Source organism: Aphidius gifuensis, linkage group LG4 (assembly GCF_014905175.1).
Source record: "Aphidius gifuensis isolate YNYX2018 linkage group LG4, ASM1490517v1, whole genome shotgun sequence".
Lineage (NCBI taxonomy): Eukaryota > Metazoa > Arthropoda > Insecta > Hymenoptera > Braconidae > Aphidius > Aphidius gifuensis.
In genome coordinates this window covers 2,835,327-2,853,731 of record NC_057791.1, presented here as the reverse complement: position 1 = coordinate 2,853,731, position 18,405 = coordinate 2,835,327, and the positions used below count along the sequence as shown (strand labels likewise).

Below are 18,405 nucleotides of genomic sequence, written 5' to 3'. Positions count from 1 at the left end.
TTCTCATCATCTACTTCACTCTATAAATAAAATTGTATGTATATTTATTATATTAATTAATAATCCTAAAATGGAATGTAGAATTTTTGTACGTACGCGATAGTACCGTTAAATTATTATCATTATTTTTGTTCTATTTTTTTTTTTTTTTTTGTTCATCAGTTGTTTAATTATTCAATGATTGAAAAGTATTATGAGCAAATTTCCATTGGTATTATTTGCTTACGTATGAATATTTAAAAGAAAAAAAAAAGAAAAAAAAAAATGGAAACAATATATTATATATTAAATATTGAAATAATATTTTTATGTAGCTAATAAAAATTATGTCTTGGTACATATATATACCACCAGTTGATGTATATACGTATCACGACTAGATAACTAGAATATTATTATATCTTTGTTCGTTGTAATGTCAAGTCTTATATAGTTTAAATTATGTTGTTTTTTTTTTTTAAAAAAATCATATTAACTTGCCATTAAATGACAATAAATACCCATTAAAAAAAAAGCATGCTTATTGTGTAATTTAATTGATTTCCTTCATCCTTTTAGTTTAGTAAAATTTAGCTACCAAATAGTCGAAGATCTAATTTTAATATAACTTCTCCTTTGTCAACTTCACGAAGTAATATTCTTTTTTGAATTGGACCAACACAATCTCGACAGTCTCGCATAATATCAACAACTTTAACTTCAGCACGTCCCAAAAAGTCTTAAAAAAAACAAAAACAATATTATTATATTTATTGTGTTGATAGCAATTTTATGGAAAAATAATTTTGTTAATTTACCATCAGGTGTATAATAACTTTTGTTGAATACAGTTATACACAAAGTATCTTCTTGTAAATCTTTAATTTGAAATTGCATTGATGTATCCCACATTGGACAATCAGTACCACTAACAACACGAGTTCTTTCTTCCTGAGATCCCATTGAAACTTTACAAAATGCATTACATTTTCCTACATCAAATAAAAATTATATTAATAAAATTATCTATATAGTTAAAAAAAAAAACAATATTTAAATGTCGAGACGTGTGTGTGTTATTAATTATTTTTCAAGCAAATATAATGCAGTGTATTAATTTTTGTGCAATAGAAAAAAATAGATGATAGTAATGAAAATTTATTAGTGAAGTTTTTAAAAAATAAAGTTTAGAAAGTTACATACTTTTATCTGATTTAATAATTACAATATCTTCAGCCTCAACGACCACAAGATACAATCTTCCTTCTGGAGGTTTTCTGCGTACTACAATTTTTAAAATAAAAAAATTTATTTAATAATACCATGCTACATGCATCACCAAATAATTATCTAATAAAAATTAATAGTGAAATAAGAATAAAAACAGTTAGAAAAGCACATTAATTACATAATTACTGCGTCCCGACAAATTTTTCTTGATACAAGCAAAGCTTACCAGCTGGATTTTTTAAATTGCTTCCTTGTTGAACAGTAACAAGAATTCTTCCACAAGCACCAAATTGAGCTTGTCCTTGAACGACAATTTTAATATCATTGTTTATTTTTTTTTTTGTTTAATTTTTTTTTTGTATTCCATTCAAGTTTTTTATCAAGTGACACAGTTTATAAGCTAACTAAAATTAATATTAGTCATCAATAACTAGACACTATTGAACGATAACTAGAACCACAAGACTCAACTGTTTATTTTAATTTTTTTCGATGTAAAAATATATTGCTAAATTAATAACTAATATTAATTTTTTTCAGCCAACTTATTATGACACTTGATAATTAACTAGAACTTGTGACAAACAACATCCGTAATAAACAAAAAAACAAAGACAAAACACTGAAAAAAAATAATAAACATAACATAAAAATAATAAATAAAATATTTGCTTACTTGACCGTTGTCTTTGCAATAGATTCTTTTCATTTTTGGCAAATTGTTTTCGTGCTTCATTGAGTTTTTTAATCCAAAGATTAAGCTCATTAACTGATGGTGCAAATAATATTATTTGTTTTTTTGTTGAATCACGAAGTAATAATGTTCTAGCTGAATTATCATTATTTTCATTACTTATTATATTGGAATTTTGTTCAGCACCAATCGAAAGCTCATTTAAAAATATTGGCTAAAAATGAAAAAAAAAAAAAAAGCATGAATAATCACAGTTTTTCAAAATTAAAAAATGAAAAAAATTAATGAAAAATATTAATTACTTTTCTGTAGAGTTTAAATTTAAAATTATCATTTCTTTCAAATGAAAATTGTTGACCAATTGGTAATGTTTTTGTTGGTTGAGCAAAAAGTAAAAAATCATTTGTTAAAAATGTCACTAAAATTTTACCACTTCTTACCTAAAAAAAAATAATTTAATTTAAAATAAGTAAATAAATAAAATTAAAATAAAACAAATATATTACTTTTTGTAAAATTCCATGATGTAAAAGTTTTCTAGGACCAGCTGAATTTGTTAAAGAATTAAATACAAGTTTTTCTTCAAGTGCATTATCACTTCTAATAATATGAGTTTGTAGCCATTCTAATCTGTCACTATTTTCTTTTTCTCTTACACCTTCATTAACTTGTGTACAAAATTCTTCAGCTTTTGAAAATGCTTCTTGTAAATATTGTCTATCTGGATGATCGTTTGGTGTATATTCAAGTATTTTATTTATAATTAATGGATATTTTGTTATTCTTTGCATTGGTTTTATAAGAAATGAACTCAATGGCATTCCTTTTGTTCGTGGATCTTGTTGGCATGCTTGTGCAATTGATACAAAATCTGGTGATGTTTCAGTTAATTTTTGTAGATAAACAGCAGCTGTTAATTGACAACTACAAAAACGTACATATGCTGACATTCTTGGTATCTAAAAAATTATATTCAATTTAAATTTATCAATCAATTAATATCATCAATTTTATTACTTACATTTTCACAAAGTATATCACCAATCATTCTTACAATTCCATCTTCACTATTGTCACGTCGTATTCTTAAAGTCCTGAGTAATAATAAATTATTATTAAATAAATAAATATATTACAAAATATTATAGATTTTTACCTCAAAAAATTGTCATTACAAGCAATAATATCTCTCCAATTGACAAATATTTTTTCAACTTCATCAACAGTTAATACCATACTTTGAATTAATGGTTTTTCAAATACTTCATGAACAAGTCTCATGTCATTGATGTATCCTTCCTCAGTTGCAATCAGTTCTTTAATTGATTCCTGTCGTTTTTTTTCAATTGGATCCATTGGTGATACTGCACAAAAATATCATATTTTTACAAATTCTACATGTTCCAAAAAGACCATCAACACTTACCAATTAAAAAAACAGTCGATCCCCGTTGTGAATCTTACCAATTGGCTATTTTTTCAAACCCTTTTATGTATTACTTTACAATGAATTTTTTTCACCGAGGAAGAGAACTTGAGCATTCATTTTTTTTTTTAGTTAATAATTATCTACATATACATTTTGCAAGAAATATTATTTGGGAAGTTTTAATAATTAATAAACCATCTTAAAAAAACACCAGTTATTTTTATAACAAGAAAAAAAAAATACAGCTAAACAAACATGAATAAATAATTAATAAACAATTGATTTGCTTTTTTTTGGTTTTTTTTTTTCAACAAACAGACACTTTATTTTGAATATATGCAAGGGTAATTTGTCTTTTCATTTTTTGTTAAATTATATGTAATATTTTTGAAAACGTGTTTTATTTTTTACTGTGTAAAGTTATTACTCCGATATTTTATCAACGAATATAATATATCCGATAGACAAATGTATACAAGTCAATTAAATGCGAAAAAATGTTTTTTTAATTTCATACCCATAACTAACATTTGTTCACACTTTAACAATTACATGTGTTTTCTTTTTTTTAAATTAATTTCTCCATTTTTTTTTGTTTTTTAATTAGGTGAGACAATTAATTAGTGCCCACAATGAATAATTTTATTTTTAACTTCAACGATACATGACAAACAGATATAGATATATAGATTTTTTTTTGTATTTTGTTTTAATATTGTTTCGAGACAAGAGAAAACAATAGTGTATCGCGAGTTTAATATTTATTTTTTAATTATTCATTAAATGTATAATTATTAATAATGATTTATTTATTTTTCATTTCATACTATCAGTTATAATCAATAATAAATAGGCATTGCAGTACGTTTTTTTTTATTTGCTTTGTTTTTCATTTTTTTTATCATCACGAAAACGATTGAAAATTCTCCCGGGAAATCCACTCGTTATCTACATAATAACTAACGCGTTTATATTATTTTTTTTTAGACACACACAAAATGTCCAGATATATTAATCAATAATAATAACATATATATCTAATGATGAGATTTTTCACAAACAAAAAGAAAACAAAAAAACACATTAAATAAAAAAGCCAATAAAATAAATAAACAATTGGCAAATTAATTTCATATTTGGTAATAATTCATTCTCGATATTCATTAGTTGAGGAAAAAAAAAAAAACGATAATTTAAAAACCTTTGCTAATTAAAAAGAAATACTTGTGCGATAAAAACGAAAAATTACTTTTTTTTTTTTTTAATTATATTTTTATGAATATATTAATTAATTATACTTTGTGTAATTTTATATATATATTTTTTTTATGTTTTACTTTGTAAAGAACAAGGTGCATTTATAAAGGGTTCATTCTTGTCTTTTTTTTTTTTTTTTATGATTTTTTTTTAAATATTATTTTTAGTTTCTCAGCTTATACAATAACAAATAATTATTAAATTTTATCTATTTAAATAACAGCGATTCAACAAGATGACAGTGAGCTTCTATATCATCGCAATTTGATTATATACGATTAGGCCCAATTAACCGATACTAAAAAAAAAAATAAAAATAAATAAATAAAAATAAAAAGGAAGCACTATAAGAAAACGTTTTTTTTTTTTCAGATCAATAAAATAATACAACACAAATTGATTGATTGTGTGATTAAAATAAAATAAGAAATAAAATCAAATTTCTATTTTCATTTGAGATTCATAAATAAATAAAAATCAAAATAATAAATAGTAAAATAAATAAAAATTATAAAAAGCAAATAAAATCATGATCATTAAAAAAACACGAAAAAAAAAAAAATAATCTAATTTATTATTAGACAAAATTAATGATTTAAAATTATATAGACATTTAGTATGAGTGGAAAAAGATGAAATTTCGATACTAAAAAAGCTGTACTATAATAAATATATGGCATTTACTCGTATTCCTTATTATTTTTTTTTTTGGACATCCACACATAACCGCGAGAATATTACTCCAACTTTATTCAAAAAGTTTATCTCTTTTTTCTTATTACTTTTTTTTTTTTTTAAATATATTAACTTGGTAATTTTTACTTTGTTTTTATTTATATTAATTTCTGTATTATTATTATTAAATATTAAATTATTATTTGCTCGTTGTTGCTTTTTCCCCCCTCTCAAAATGAAGGAAAATACTTGTGTTGACTTGTAAAGTTGACATTTAATATATGTAAACCTTGCAATTACGGTGCCTCCGCTGCATATCCTTAGGCTGCATGTCAAGCAGATGCGAAAGAACATCAATTAGTTGTGAAATTTAATTTTTTTATAAAATTTATTTTATGCATATACGAGACAACAGCTATATCAACAATTATTGTTAATTTTCTTTTTATTTTTAAAATTTGTAAATAATATCGAAAAAAAGATATATGAAATTTTTAAATTAACCCGGGGATAATGGACGGACAAGCAGGCAAAAGGATGCAGACAAGCGCGCACAAGTAAGCGATATTTTATAATCTTTTTATATTATATTAAAATTAATTAAAAATATTTACTTTCCCTTGGGGTAAAAGCAAAGACTCTTCCTCGGTAATTATATTTAAAATATAATTATATTAAATTATCACGGTTTTTTTAAAAAAGTGTATATGTTTTATTATAAAAAGAAAAATTAATTTGATTATAACTATCACGCCTCGGTAGCGCTCGTCCGTCCACCCCTTGACATGAACTTTTTTTTTTAATTTTAAATACTTAATATTTATTATATTAAATGTTTTTATTAATAATACTCACACATAAATGAGACGTAATCTTTGGGAAATATTCCAATAACACCATTCAGTTCACCTTTCCACCAATTTTCTTCAATTTTATCAAGAAGTGTTATCACATCACCCTTGTTAAAGCTCAGCTCATCTGGATTTTGTGCTTGATGTGGATACATTGCCATCACTCGTTCTTTAAATTAAAAAAATATTATATAAAATAAATTAATAATAAATATTTTTTTATTTAATTTATCTTGTATTTAAATTATCTTTTTTATTTTACTTACCAACATTAGGATCTGTTGGTGAATCTTGATAACGATGAGAAACTGGAGTTGAACGATTACTACTACTTGTCAATTGTTTAACATATGATGCAGGGAACCATCCAATTTGACGTTTTTTACCTCTTGCCTATTATTATATTTAAAAAATATTAAAAACATAATTCATAAATATTCGTTAATCAATTTAATTACCTGTAATTCACCCTCCCACCAGCCAGAATCAGTTTTTTTTCTAATCATAATAAGTTGACCTTTTTGAAGACTTAATTGTTCAGAACTTGTTGCTTGATATGGTGCTTGTACTTGAACAATTTCTGGTTTTTTTCCACGTCCCTAAATTAACATTAATTATTAAAAATTATAAAATATAAAATTTATTATCAACTAAACTAACAAATCAACACATTTTTTTAAATGAAAAACAAAAAAACATAAATTAAAGAAAACAACACAGTGAATGAAAAACAAAGTTAAATTAAAAAATAAATAACTACACAAGTTAAAGACGATCAGAGTGATAATAATATTTTTTTTTTTCATGGTGAATATCGTAGAAGTGATAATGGTTGATGTTTACAAAAGCCTTGTATTTTTTTTACTGAAAAGTTCGTCGAATTTATAAAATATACCTTGTAGTACTGGAAGCCAGGAATAAACGTAGACGTTGAATGATGATTATCATTTTGTTTTATTATGTTTTAAATTTTTTTTAAAAAAATCCATCAAAGCAGCATCCAAAATTGATTGGAACGCAATGTCCAAAAAAATCGATTAGTCGCCACATGTTAATTATTTATTAATAGAGAAATTTTTAATTATATAAATATTTTTTATATTTAATAATTAAATGTGGCGACTTATTGATAATATACTTAATAAATTTATATATATATAAAAATATATTTATCAACAATAATATTATATTAAAATTGTTAGTAAAATTATATTAAAAAACAAAATAATATATTATTATATTAATAAATTTACCTGTTGTGATGACATTGCTGTAAAATCAGGCAATTCAGCACGATCTTCTGCTGCTTGTCGTTCATCTTCAATTTGTTCAGCTGTTTTTTCCGTCTTTTATTAATTACAAATATTTTAAAGCACAATTATTAGTATTATTATTAAACATTTATTTAATTTTTATTAGAAATTAATTAGTCAATAATATTTTTAAAAAATATAAATAATAATACTTACAATTTTTTCTTGAACTGATGCAGCGACAGTTGAATTTTTGACAACATCAGTAGCAACTGGATTAACAACAGCCTAAAAATAATATAAAAAAACATTAAAAACCATAAAAATAAAAAATAAAAACCCTATTCAAAATAAAAATTACCTGATTAACAATTTGTTGATATTTTTCTACATAATTTGATGGAAAAAATCCACTACGTTCACCAATAATACCAGTCCACCATTCACCATCTTTTTTAGTAACATTAATAATATCACCATCAGTAAAACTAAGATCATCTGGTTCAGTTGATGAATATTGATACAATGCAATATAATAATCAGCATTATCATTATTAGTTGTTGTTTCAATTGCTGGTTGTGTATTAGTTGTTGTAGTATCAACAGATCCAACCGCAGCACCTCCTTCACCACCCAATGATCCAGCATCAGAAACATTTTCTGGTACTTCAACAATTTCTTCAAGTGGTCTTTTTTCAACACTATCTTGTTGAACAAATACCTTTGAATTATCATCATCAGCATTATCTGATTCAATACGTTTTACATAAGCCTCAGGAAACCAGCCTGTATGTCCACGTATTTCTCCTGCCATCCAACCAGGTTCTTTATTTTGTACTGGTGGAACAAGTATAATATCACCAGGTTGAAATGATATTTCTTCATCATTTCTTGCTACAAATTCATACAATGCACGATATTTAATAACACCTTCTTGTTGTTGTGTATCAGAAGTTGCTGTTGTTGTTGTTGTTGTTGTTGTTGCTGATTGTTCTGTTGATTCATTTGTCCATGCAGTACTATTAGTTTGATCAATTGATACTTGATCACTTGATGACCATGCATTATCAGCCCATGCTGTATTTGTATAATCAATATCATTAACATTACCACTATCAATAACTTTTTTTAATTCTAATATTTGTATTTTTTTATTATCAAATGTTGAAAATAATGTTTTACAATCACTTGTTAAATTTTTCATTTTAATTTTAAATTCATTTAATTGTATATTATTATTTTCAATATCATTTTTTTTATCATTAATTTCTTTTTCTAATTCATGAATTTTATCTTTTAATTGTTTTAAAGTTATTTGTTTATTTGCAAATGCCATTCTAACAGCTTCTTGTCCAGCATTATCTTGTGTTGATGAATTAATTTTATTTTTAGCTTCAATTCTTGCTTTTTCTTGACTCAATGATAATAAACGTTGATTATGTTCACGTAATTTATTTTTTAATGCTGACATTTCTTGTAATTGTGAATCACGTGTTGATCTCATACCATCAATTGTTGTTTTAACACCAGATACACCAACACGTGTATCACATATTTTTTGTGATAATTCTTTAACTTTATCATTTAATGTACCAAGTTCAATTGTTAAACCTTGATTTTTAGCTTTTAATTTTAATAATATATCTTGTTCTTTTTGTCTTTGTGCTTGTAATTCTTGTGATTTTTGTGTTTCCCATTCTAATTGTCTTTGTCTTTCTGATTCTTTTCTTGCTGCTTCTCTTTGTTCTTGTGCACGTTTACGTTGTTCTTCTTTTTCTTGTTCAATTTCACGTTGTCTTTGCATTTGTTTTTCAATTTCAGCTTGTCTACGTCTTTCTTGTTCAATACGTATTTTTTCTTGTTTTTCAGCTTCTTCACGTTCTTTTCTTTCACGTTCATCTTGTTCTTTTTTTTGTTGTTCAAATAATGTTTTACGTCTTCTATCAAGTTCAGCTTGTCCTTTTTCATAATTTTCTTTTCTTTTATCTTCAAATGATGATTGTGGCATACCAGCTAATGCATCAATATTATCTGGTAAACCTTGTGATGATACACTACTTTGTCGTTGACGACGAAATGCTGGTGGTATTAAATCAATTGGTAATACAGTTGGTAATTTTTCACCAGATTTAACAATTTCACATAAATGCATTGCAAGTACAAATTCATCACATCCAAGTTTACCATCTGAATCCATATCTGATAATCTCCATATTTGTGCTAAATCAGCATGTTGTAATTTTGTTTCTACCAATATATTTCTAGCTTGTAAACCAGTTAAAAATCCAGATCTTGATTTATCATGTGTATTAAATATTTGTGTATAACGTAATTTTGTTTGATGTGGTACAGACCATTCAAGTGTTGCTGATGCTGCTGATGTTGAACCATTTGAACCAACTGAATGTTGACTATGTTGTGAATCAATTGAACCAACTCTATCAATACTTGGTGGACGTGCTGTTGTACTTAATGGTGTACTTGTTGATACTGGTGTATGATTATTATTATTAATAATACCAGTTATATTATTTGGTGGTGTTACTAATGGTGATACTGAAATTATTCCATTTGATGGTATTACACCAACACCTTGTCCCATACCAAATGCTGCAATTGGACTTGGATTTGTATTTAATGGTGCAACTGGTGCAACTTGTGGCATTGTCATTCCAGGTAATCCAACTCCTCCAATTGGTGGTATTATTCCTGTTGTTCCAACTGGACTATTTGGAAATGATGGTGGTGCTGGTTTTGGTGGTGGTAATGCAACACCTGTCGTTGCATTAAATCCAGAACCTAAATAATTTTTTTTTTATCATATACATATATTATTAAAAATTATATTTTTATCACATAAAAGTTATGAAATTTGTCAATGAAAAAGCAAAAGAAAAAACACCACAAAAAAAAACATACCAATGCTAATAGGTGGTGCAGGTCTTTGTGGTGGTGGTGCTCCACTGATATTAGTGACAACTCCTTTTTATAATGAAAAAGAAATGTGAAATAAAATAGAGATATAATTTTTCAAGATTTAAGTTGTTTAATTAATAATTATTATGATTACTAACTATCATTAGATAATGTAAAAGCAGAAAAGGATTATTAATATGTTGGATGAGTATATTATGATTTGGATCAACATACCAATGGAGGGTGGTGCAGGCCGAGCGGGTGGCTTTGATGATGGAAGTGTACCACTAGTACCCATACTCTGGTTATATTGTCGTGATGCTGTTATATATTTGTTTGCATTCAAGATGATAATTTGTAAATGATTGTTAAGTTTATTTTAAATCATGTTAAATTATTTACAAGTAAATAATGAGCACATTAATTTTCATATCATGTAAAATATCCCATAAAATAACCCAATTATAAATAAAGAAGAATAGAAAAATTTAAAAAGAAAGATAATTGATTAATGAGTTAATAATGTGCCTAATTTTATTATGAAAAAAATTTAATATTGTCAAAGTCAAATGATTTATAAGTGCATCTAAATATTATTCTAAGATAAAGCAAAGTATATTTTACAAATAAATAAATAGTTAATTTACCTAGTGGCATTGCCATTGGTGGAACTGGTCTTGCTGGTTGAGCAATACCAGCAATTGGAACACCTGACGACATTAATGGTTGAGCCTGTACTGGCATTGTAACACCTCCATTAACAACATTTTGAATTCCTGCATTAATATTAAACAAATCAAATTAATAAATTTACAAAATTATATTTTAATAATATCACAATAGAAAAAAAGTATTAACCTGGTATTGGTGTTCTTAAACTTTGTATCAATGTCGGTGGTAGTGCATTTGGTATAGGTATATTTTTTAATCTCAATGATATTAATTTACAAGCAATACTAAATTCATTGACATTTAATTTACCATCAGAATCAGTATCTGATAAAGCCCAAATAAGACCTAAATCTAGTGGTGGTAATTTTGATAGAAGCAAAAATGGTTTTGCTTGTTCACCACTTACTACTCCATTAACTGGTCCCAGTGATTCAAATTGTTCAATAAATCTTTGTTTTTCACGTGGCTGAATTATCCAGGGATCCATCCCTAATAAATTTTAAAATATTTTCATTATTTTTAATATATTTTTATTCATTAAAATCAATGATAAATATTAAATTTTTTTTCTATTTATTTACCTGGATTCTGTGGAAGTGCCATTGTATTTTATTTTTCACTTAAATTTCACCTAGCAAAGGAAAAATTACAGATAAACTAAAGATTCATTTTTTAACAGTGTTATTTTCAAGTTTATATTTATCACTTAAATGTCAAACTAAAACGTCAAACTATTAGCATTCTAACCTCATAACTAATACAACTTTCATCATGGATCAATCAAATATATGTCAAGCATAAAAAATATATATATGATTATTAATTTTTAACATGGTTGATAAAAAAAAGGGGCGTTATCTAACGTGGGTCAACTTGTATGTCGATCATATTATGGTCTGATTCTCTTCAATAAGTAAATAAAAAAAAAAAAAAAAATTCTTAACTCGATCAATGAATGAAGTCTTGGGCCAGAGAGTATTTTTTTGATGACAGAAAAAAAAAAAAAAAATTTCACAAGTTATTCATTCATAAAATATATATTTAAATATATTGTCAAGATAATTAATTAATCACCCAAAATAAACATATTTTTTAATTAAAAAAAAAAAAAAAAAATCAATCAACAATTATTGAGACAAACCTTTTTACAATTTTTTCAAGATATTTTTTTATTTGTTTTTTTCATAAACAATAGACAGAAAGTGACATTATTTAATAAACTTTCTTTTTTTTTTTTTTTTTTTAATTTCTATTTTTGTTGACTGCCAATTGATAATTAACAAAAGATAATATTTATTTTTTTGTGATAACAAAAGTAAAAAAAATAATTCCAAATATTAGAATGTAGATGAGTCAAGGTGTCTTCGTTGGAACTTTTACATAGATAAAAACTACTTGCACTATTATTTGTACAATGAAACTAATAAATTTTCTAAATTATTATTTAGAAAATAAATTATTTTTCACCAACACTTATGTCAATAATAAAAACTATTCAACTTCATTCTCTCTCTCTCTCTCTTTCTTTTTTCTAACTTTTTTTTTTTTTTGATAATTATTTTTTATTTAATTTTGACCGACCATACAATTTTATAGAGCCCCTCTTGAATTCACCTTGATTAACACACGTACGCACAAATTAATCACACGTACATAAATACTTATGAAAATTATTTAATTGCATTTGATTGTGTGTGATTCACTGACGGATCGAAATATTTATTTTTTTTTTCTCGTATTTTCACCGACAATTTTCGGCTTTCTCCGGTAAGAATCGATACCCGGTAATGAACAACCAATCACAGTTAACAATGACATGCTATTTTTTCATTGGTTCGCCGCTTGGAGTATTTTACCGGCTTGCCGTTATTTAAATGACAGCGCTGCAGTCATTTTATTAATTAAAAGCACAAATAGTAGTCGAATTATTGAATATTAATATTGATTATATTCTTTTTATATATTTTTTCACAATGATGATAAACGATAATGATTCATACGACAAAGATATAATGGTAGTTGAGCGAATTAATGATGATTGCCTGGCTGAAATATTCACGTATGTGCCAACATGTGAAAGACCAAAAATTGCACTGGGTATGATAATATTAATACAACAAAAATTATTATTTAGTAATGACAATTAATTTATTTTTTTCAGTATGCAAAAAATGGAAAAGAGCCCTTGACAATTCTTGGTTTCATGTTAAAAAACTTGAATTAACTTATTGGCGATATGATGAGGATCCGAATTTTTTAAAGATAAAATATCCAACAGTCGATGGACAATTCAATTTTTTAAAATCACTGCTTTATAAATGTGGTCGTTATTTAAGAGAATTAGACTTGTCAGTCTATCCTCAATGGAAAATAGTACCAGTTGTTAATGAATATTGTCCAAATCTTGTAAAACTTCGAATCAGAATCGATGATATTTATCATGAAAAAATAGATAATGCATTTTCAAATCTTTCTAAACTAAAAGTATTGAAAATTATATTTGATAAGGCTCTTTATGGTTTCCAGCCATCGGTACCTACAGCTTTGATTAATTCATTGATAAACGTTGCTGATACATTGACTGATCTCAATATGTCAAATTGGTGTGGAGGCATACTTGGCAAAGCTCATTTTCCAGAAGAAATGACTAGTGTATATATATATATAACTAAAACTATATATCATTTTTTAAATAATTCTTTACATAAGTTTTTTACATGAATTATTTCTTTTGCAGGTGGTTTTTCAACTAAAGGCCTTAAGACGATTTGCACTTGCTGGTATAGAATGTCCCATAAGTTTATGCAACTATCTTGACAATTTTCAAACAATAGACGGCGTTTATGACGACATTTTTGTCAAGAAAGCTAGAAATAGTATTTATAAATTTGCCCATGAAAATATGGAGGTATTAGATATTGTTGGTTATCCAATTAACGATGATAGTATATATAATATTGCTAATAATATGAAACGAGTACACACACTACGTATGTCATGTAAAAGACTAACCGATACTGGTATCGTTACATGTACAAAGATAAAAAATTTAAAACACCTTGGTTTTTTCGGCTTTAATAACGCCACTGACTCTTCAATTAAATTGCTCAAAAATATGACACATTTAACGACACCATGCAGCAATAAAATTACTGATGAATCAGCTATCAAAGTTCTTGAAAATTCACCAGAGATGGAATATTTTTGTGTTGAGAACACAAGTATAACTCATAAATTTATCGAAAAAGCAGCTGAAATATCAAGAACTCGTAAAAGAAAATTAGAAGTATGTGTTACACTTGAACGTGGAATTGAATATGAATCGCCTTATTTTACAATTGATTACGCTGAAAAAGAAATGATTATAACTGACCAATAATCTTGTATATTATGTACGAGGTTGATTTGTTATTTATGCCAGAAAAATTATTTACAACTAATTTTTCTACTATAAAGGAAATAAAAATAATTTCTATAAACATTTACTATATGATATATCGTTGCTTATTTATTTTTTAAACATTTAAATAATCTAAAAAGGGTGTAAAAAAAATATATGCTTTTTTTTTTTTGGTTGGCCGCTTGCAGTAATTTACCAGCTTGCCACTATTTAAATGATAGCGCTACAATAATTGTTTTTTTCTTCAAATAAAACTTAAAAAGACGACTGATTGTATATAAATAAAGTGAGATAAAAAAATATTAAACTAAAACTTGGTTACATACATATAGCGGATACCAAATTTTAATTTTATCAAATATGACTTCGCTGAAACGATTACGTACATCAGGGTCGAAAAAAAGCTTAGTAAAAAAATATGACGTTACAAGTCAAATTACAACACGTTCCTCTAGCAAAAAAAATAATAAGGTTAGTTAAAAAGAAACTGCTTGTCGATTATTTACCCTCAAATTTCCCACCCACACATTAGTATATGTGATTTTTTTCATCATTTTTGTTGCAAACATCTGCAAACAGTCAAGTAAATTGAATGTTAATTTTTAGATATTTTTTCACCATGATGGTGATGATTCATACGCCAAAGATATAATGATAATTGAGCGAGTTAATGATGATTGCCTGGCTGAAATATTTACGTATGTACCAACATGTGAAAGACCAAAAATTGCACTGGGTATGATAATATTAATACAGCATAAATTATTTAATTTAAAAAATTATTATTTAGTAATGACAATTAATTTATTTTTTTCAGTATGCAAAAAATGGAAAAGAGCCCTTGACGATTCTTGGTTTCATGTTAAAAAACTTGAATTAACTTATTGGCGATATGATGAGGATCCGAATTTTTTAAAGATAAAATATCCAACAGTCGATGAACAATTCAATTTTTTAAAATCACTGCTTTTTAAATGTGGTCGTTATTTAAGAGAATTAGACTTGTCAGTCTATCCTCAATGGAAAATAGTACCAGTTATTAATGAATATTGTCCAAATCTTGTAAAACTTCGAATCAGAATCGATGATATTTATCATGAAATATTAGATAATGCATTTTCAAATCTTTCTAAACTAAAAGTATTGAAAATTATATTTGATGGTGCTCTTTATGGTTTCGAGCCATCGGTACCTACAGCTTTGATGAATTCACTGTTAAACGTTGCTGATACATTGACTGATCTCAATATGTCAAATTGGTGTGGAGGCATAGTTGGCAGCGCTCATTTTCCAGAAGAAATGACTAGTGTATATATATATAACTAAAACTATATATCATTTTTTTAATAATTCTTTACATAAGTTTTTTTCATGAATTATTTCTTTTGCAGGTGGTTTTTCAATTAAAGGCCTTAAGACGATTTGCACTTGCTGGTATAGAATGTCCCATAAGTTTATGCAACTATCTTGACAATTTTCAAACAATAGACGGCGTTTATGACGACACTTTTGTCAAGAAAGCTAGAAATAGTAAATATTTTGCCCATGAACGTATCGAGGTATTAGATATTGTTGGTTATCGAATTAACGATGATAGTATATATAATATTGCTAATAATATGATACGAGCACACACACTACGTCTGTCATGTAAAAGACTAACCGATACTGGTATCGTTACATGTACAAAGATAAAAAATTTAAAACACCTTGGTTTTTTCGGCTTTAATAACGCCACTGACTCTTCAATTAAATTGCTCAAAAATATGACACATTTAACGACACCATGCAGCAATAAAATTACTGATGAATCAGCCATCAAAGTTCTTGAAAATTCACCAGAGATGGAATATTTTTGTGTTGAGGGCACAGGTATAACACATAAATTTATCGAAAAAGCAGCTGAAATATCAAGAAATCGTAAAAGAAAATTAAAAGTATGTGTTACACTTGAACGTGGAATTGAATATGAATCGCCTTATTTGACAATTAATTACGCTGAAAAAAAGGAAAACGTTTATATGTAATTAATAATTATATATATAATATACTATTAATTTTTACAATATGACAAAAATAAAAATAATTTTTATATTTTCCTAATCAATGATAGCGGTTGATTATTTATACCAGAAAAATTATTTACAAATTACAACTAATTTTTCTAGTATAAAAAAAATAAAAATAATTTTTTTTTCTCTTTTTTATTTTTATTATATAAATAATTAATTTTCAATCAGCTGTATAATAATTAATTTATTATAAACGTTCACTGCAAAAATAAATGTTTTTATTTAAAAAAAAAAAAACTGGTATATTTATATTTTTTTCTAATATCATTTATCCATATATTTTAATTATTTGCAGGATAGGTCTACAAATTTTATTACATCTTGAAGAAAAATCTTGTGCGATCTCGTGCATATAAATTTAAGTAATTTTTCCTTATCATTCTTATATCTTCATGCTGATTTTTTTAATTACCACGTTTTGTGTAAAAATTATCTGAATTATTTGACTAATTTTAATATACAATATAAATCATGATTTTAAATTTAAAACAAATAATTTATTTTTAATTATATTTGCACGTTTTATTGATACAATTGAGGGTCCAGATGCTGAATTTTATTTTTTGAAAATATTTCGTAAAAGTAATTGATGATGAAATTTCATACAAATATGTCATGATTGCAAAAAAAAAAAAACATATTTACTTTGAGATTTATTTTTACATATTTCAATGATTTTTTTATTTATTTAAAAATTATAAATATTAAAAGAATTATTTTAAAAACAAGGTAAAATTGATAATTAAACAATGACAAAAAAAAATCATAAATAAAAGAATAATTTATATGAAAATAATTTTATAAAATTTAATAAACAAATAAATGATAAATAAATTAAATCATATGATTATTTGAAATTTATTTATTTTTTTTTCTCAATAAGAAAAACCACATGTCCTTGGACAATACTGTGGTAATTTTTACATTACTTGCTGTTAAAAAAAATGAAAAAAATACACGTGAATATGTCAATGCTAATATGTTTTAATGACTTAGTTGTTTATGTAGTATCTTTAATGTTTTATTAAAATATTAATTAACATATTACATTAATTTATAAACACTCAATTCCATTAAAACATCAACAAATTATTTTTTTTTTCCTTATTTTTTGCAATATTCATAATTTGTCATAAAATATTGTTTATTAATATTTTAGAAAAAAAAATAACTAAATAATTTATCTAAAAATAGAAATTATAAGTAAAAAATTATAAACTACATCATTTTTTTTTTTTATCATTAAAATAACTCGATTTTTTTTATCAATCTATGCGATAAGTTCATGTGCGATTTTTTTTTTATCTCTCTACTTTGAGCAATGAAAAAAAAAATACTTGTCATTGGTCCAATACGACTGATTTATGTTAAATTACGTAATTTAAAATCTGTAAGAAAAATTATATTTAAAAAAATACATAAACATTAGTCATGATTGTAAAAAAAAATAAAAAAATAAAAATGTAGTGTAATATGCAATTTAATATATATCTGTGAATTTAAAAAATTATAAATTAATCATCATAATAATGATATATTTTTTAATATAAAAAATTATTCTTTTACCATTTAATTAAATATTTTAAATTTGATTATGTCAATTGATAAATTGATACCGCCACTTGGTTTTTAAAAAACCATCAACAATAATAACACAAGATTAAACTAGTTAATTCAATTATCCAATTAAAAAAAATATATACAAATAGACCGAAATAATTATATTTTTAATCTATTTATATTCTCATAACTATTAGAATAAATAACTATGAATAAAAATAGAAAAAGAAATATACAACAAAATTATTTTTAAAATATAACAATATAAAATTATGTATTAATTTATTCCCATGAGAACTAGGTGAACAATATTTAAAAAAAAAAAAATATAAAGATTAAAAAAGCCTCTTAAATAGGCATTAAAAAATTGCATGTTAATTTTATTTTTATCCTCAAGTGTACTCTCCCAAAAAAAAA

General features: G+C 25.0%; 3 protein-coding genes across 13 annotated transcripts; 2 read left to right on the top strand and 1 right to left on the bottom strand.

Annotated features, from left to right (window-relative positions):
* Positions 1 to 125: 125 nt before the first annotated feature.
* Positions 126 to 12,696, bottom strand: LOC122854491 (intersectin-1). Of its 11 annotated transcripts, none has more exons than XM_044155214.1 (21): positions 12,098 to 12,695; positions 11,538 to 11,587; positions 11,143 to 11,445; positions 10,932 to 11,060; positions 10,519 to 10,605; positions 10,288 to 10,350; positions 7,730 to 10,167; positions 7,585 to 7,656; positions 7,369 to 7,461; positions 7,011 to 7,019; positions 6,574 to 6,714; positions 6,382 to 6,508; positions 6,120 to 6,284; positions 3,060 to 3,267; positions 2,925 to 2,997; positions 2,410 to 2,862; positions 2,206 to 2,343; positions 1,886 to 2,117; positions 1,436 to 1,510; positions 798 to 971; positions 126 to 718 (listed from the first exon to the last, which is right to left on the bottom strand). In XM_044155214.1, exons 2-21 carry the CDS (start codon positions 11,557 to 11,559, stop codon positions 570 to 572), a joined length of 5,151 nt encoding a protein of 1,716 aa, XP_044011149.1. In that variant the 5' UTR covers positions 11,560 to 11,587; positions 12,098 to 12,695; the 3' UTR covers positions 126 to 569. The 11 variants fall into 11 exon arrangements, with proteins under 11 accessions (XP_044011149.1, XP_044011151.1, XP_044011152.1 ...); XM_044155216.1 differs by having other exon boundaries at positions 12,538 to 12,695; XM_044155217.1 differs by having other exon boundaries at positions 12,571 to 12,679.
* A 177-nt stretch (positions 12,697 to 12,873) lies between these two features.
* On the top strand, positions 12,874 to 14,335 carry LOC122853711. The gene is made up of 3 exons (XM_044154127.1): positions 12,874 to 13,053; positions 13,118 to 13,608; positions 13,694 to 14,335. The coding sequence occupies exons 1-3, from the start codon at positions 12,930 to 12,932 to the stop codon at positions 14,333 to 14,335; spliced, it is 1,257 nt and encodes a 418-aa protein (XP_044010062.1). The 5' UTR covers positions 12,874 to 12,929.
* A 173-nt stretch (positions 14,336 to 14,508) lies between these two features.
* Positions 14,509 to 16,466, top strand: LOC122854490. Its single transcript, XM_044155212.1, has 4 exons — positions 14,509 to 14,827; positions 14,963 to 15,092; positions 15,174 to 15,664; positions 15,748 to 16,466. Exons 1-4 carry the CDS (start codon positions 14,717 to 14,719, stop codon positions 16,381 to 16,383), a joined length of 1,368 nt encoding a protein of 455 aa, XP_044011147.1. The 5' UTR covers positions 14,509 to 14,716; the 3' UTR covers positions 16,384 to 16,466.
* Positions 16,467 to 18,405: the final 1,939 nt, after the last annotated feature.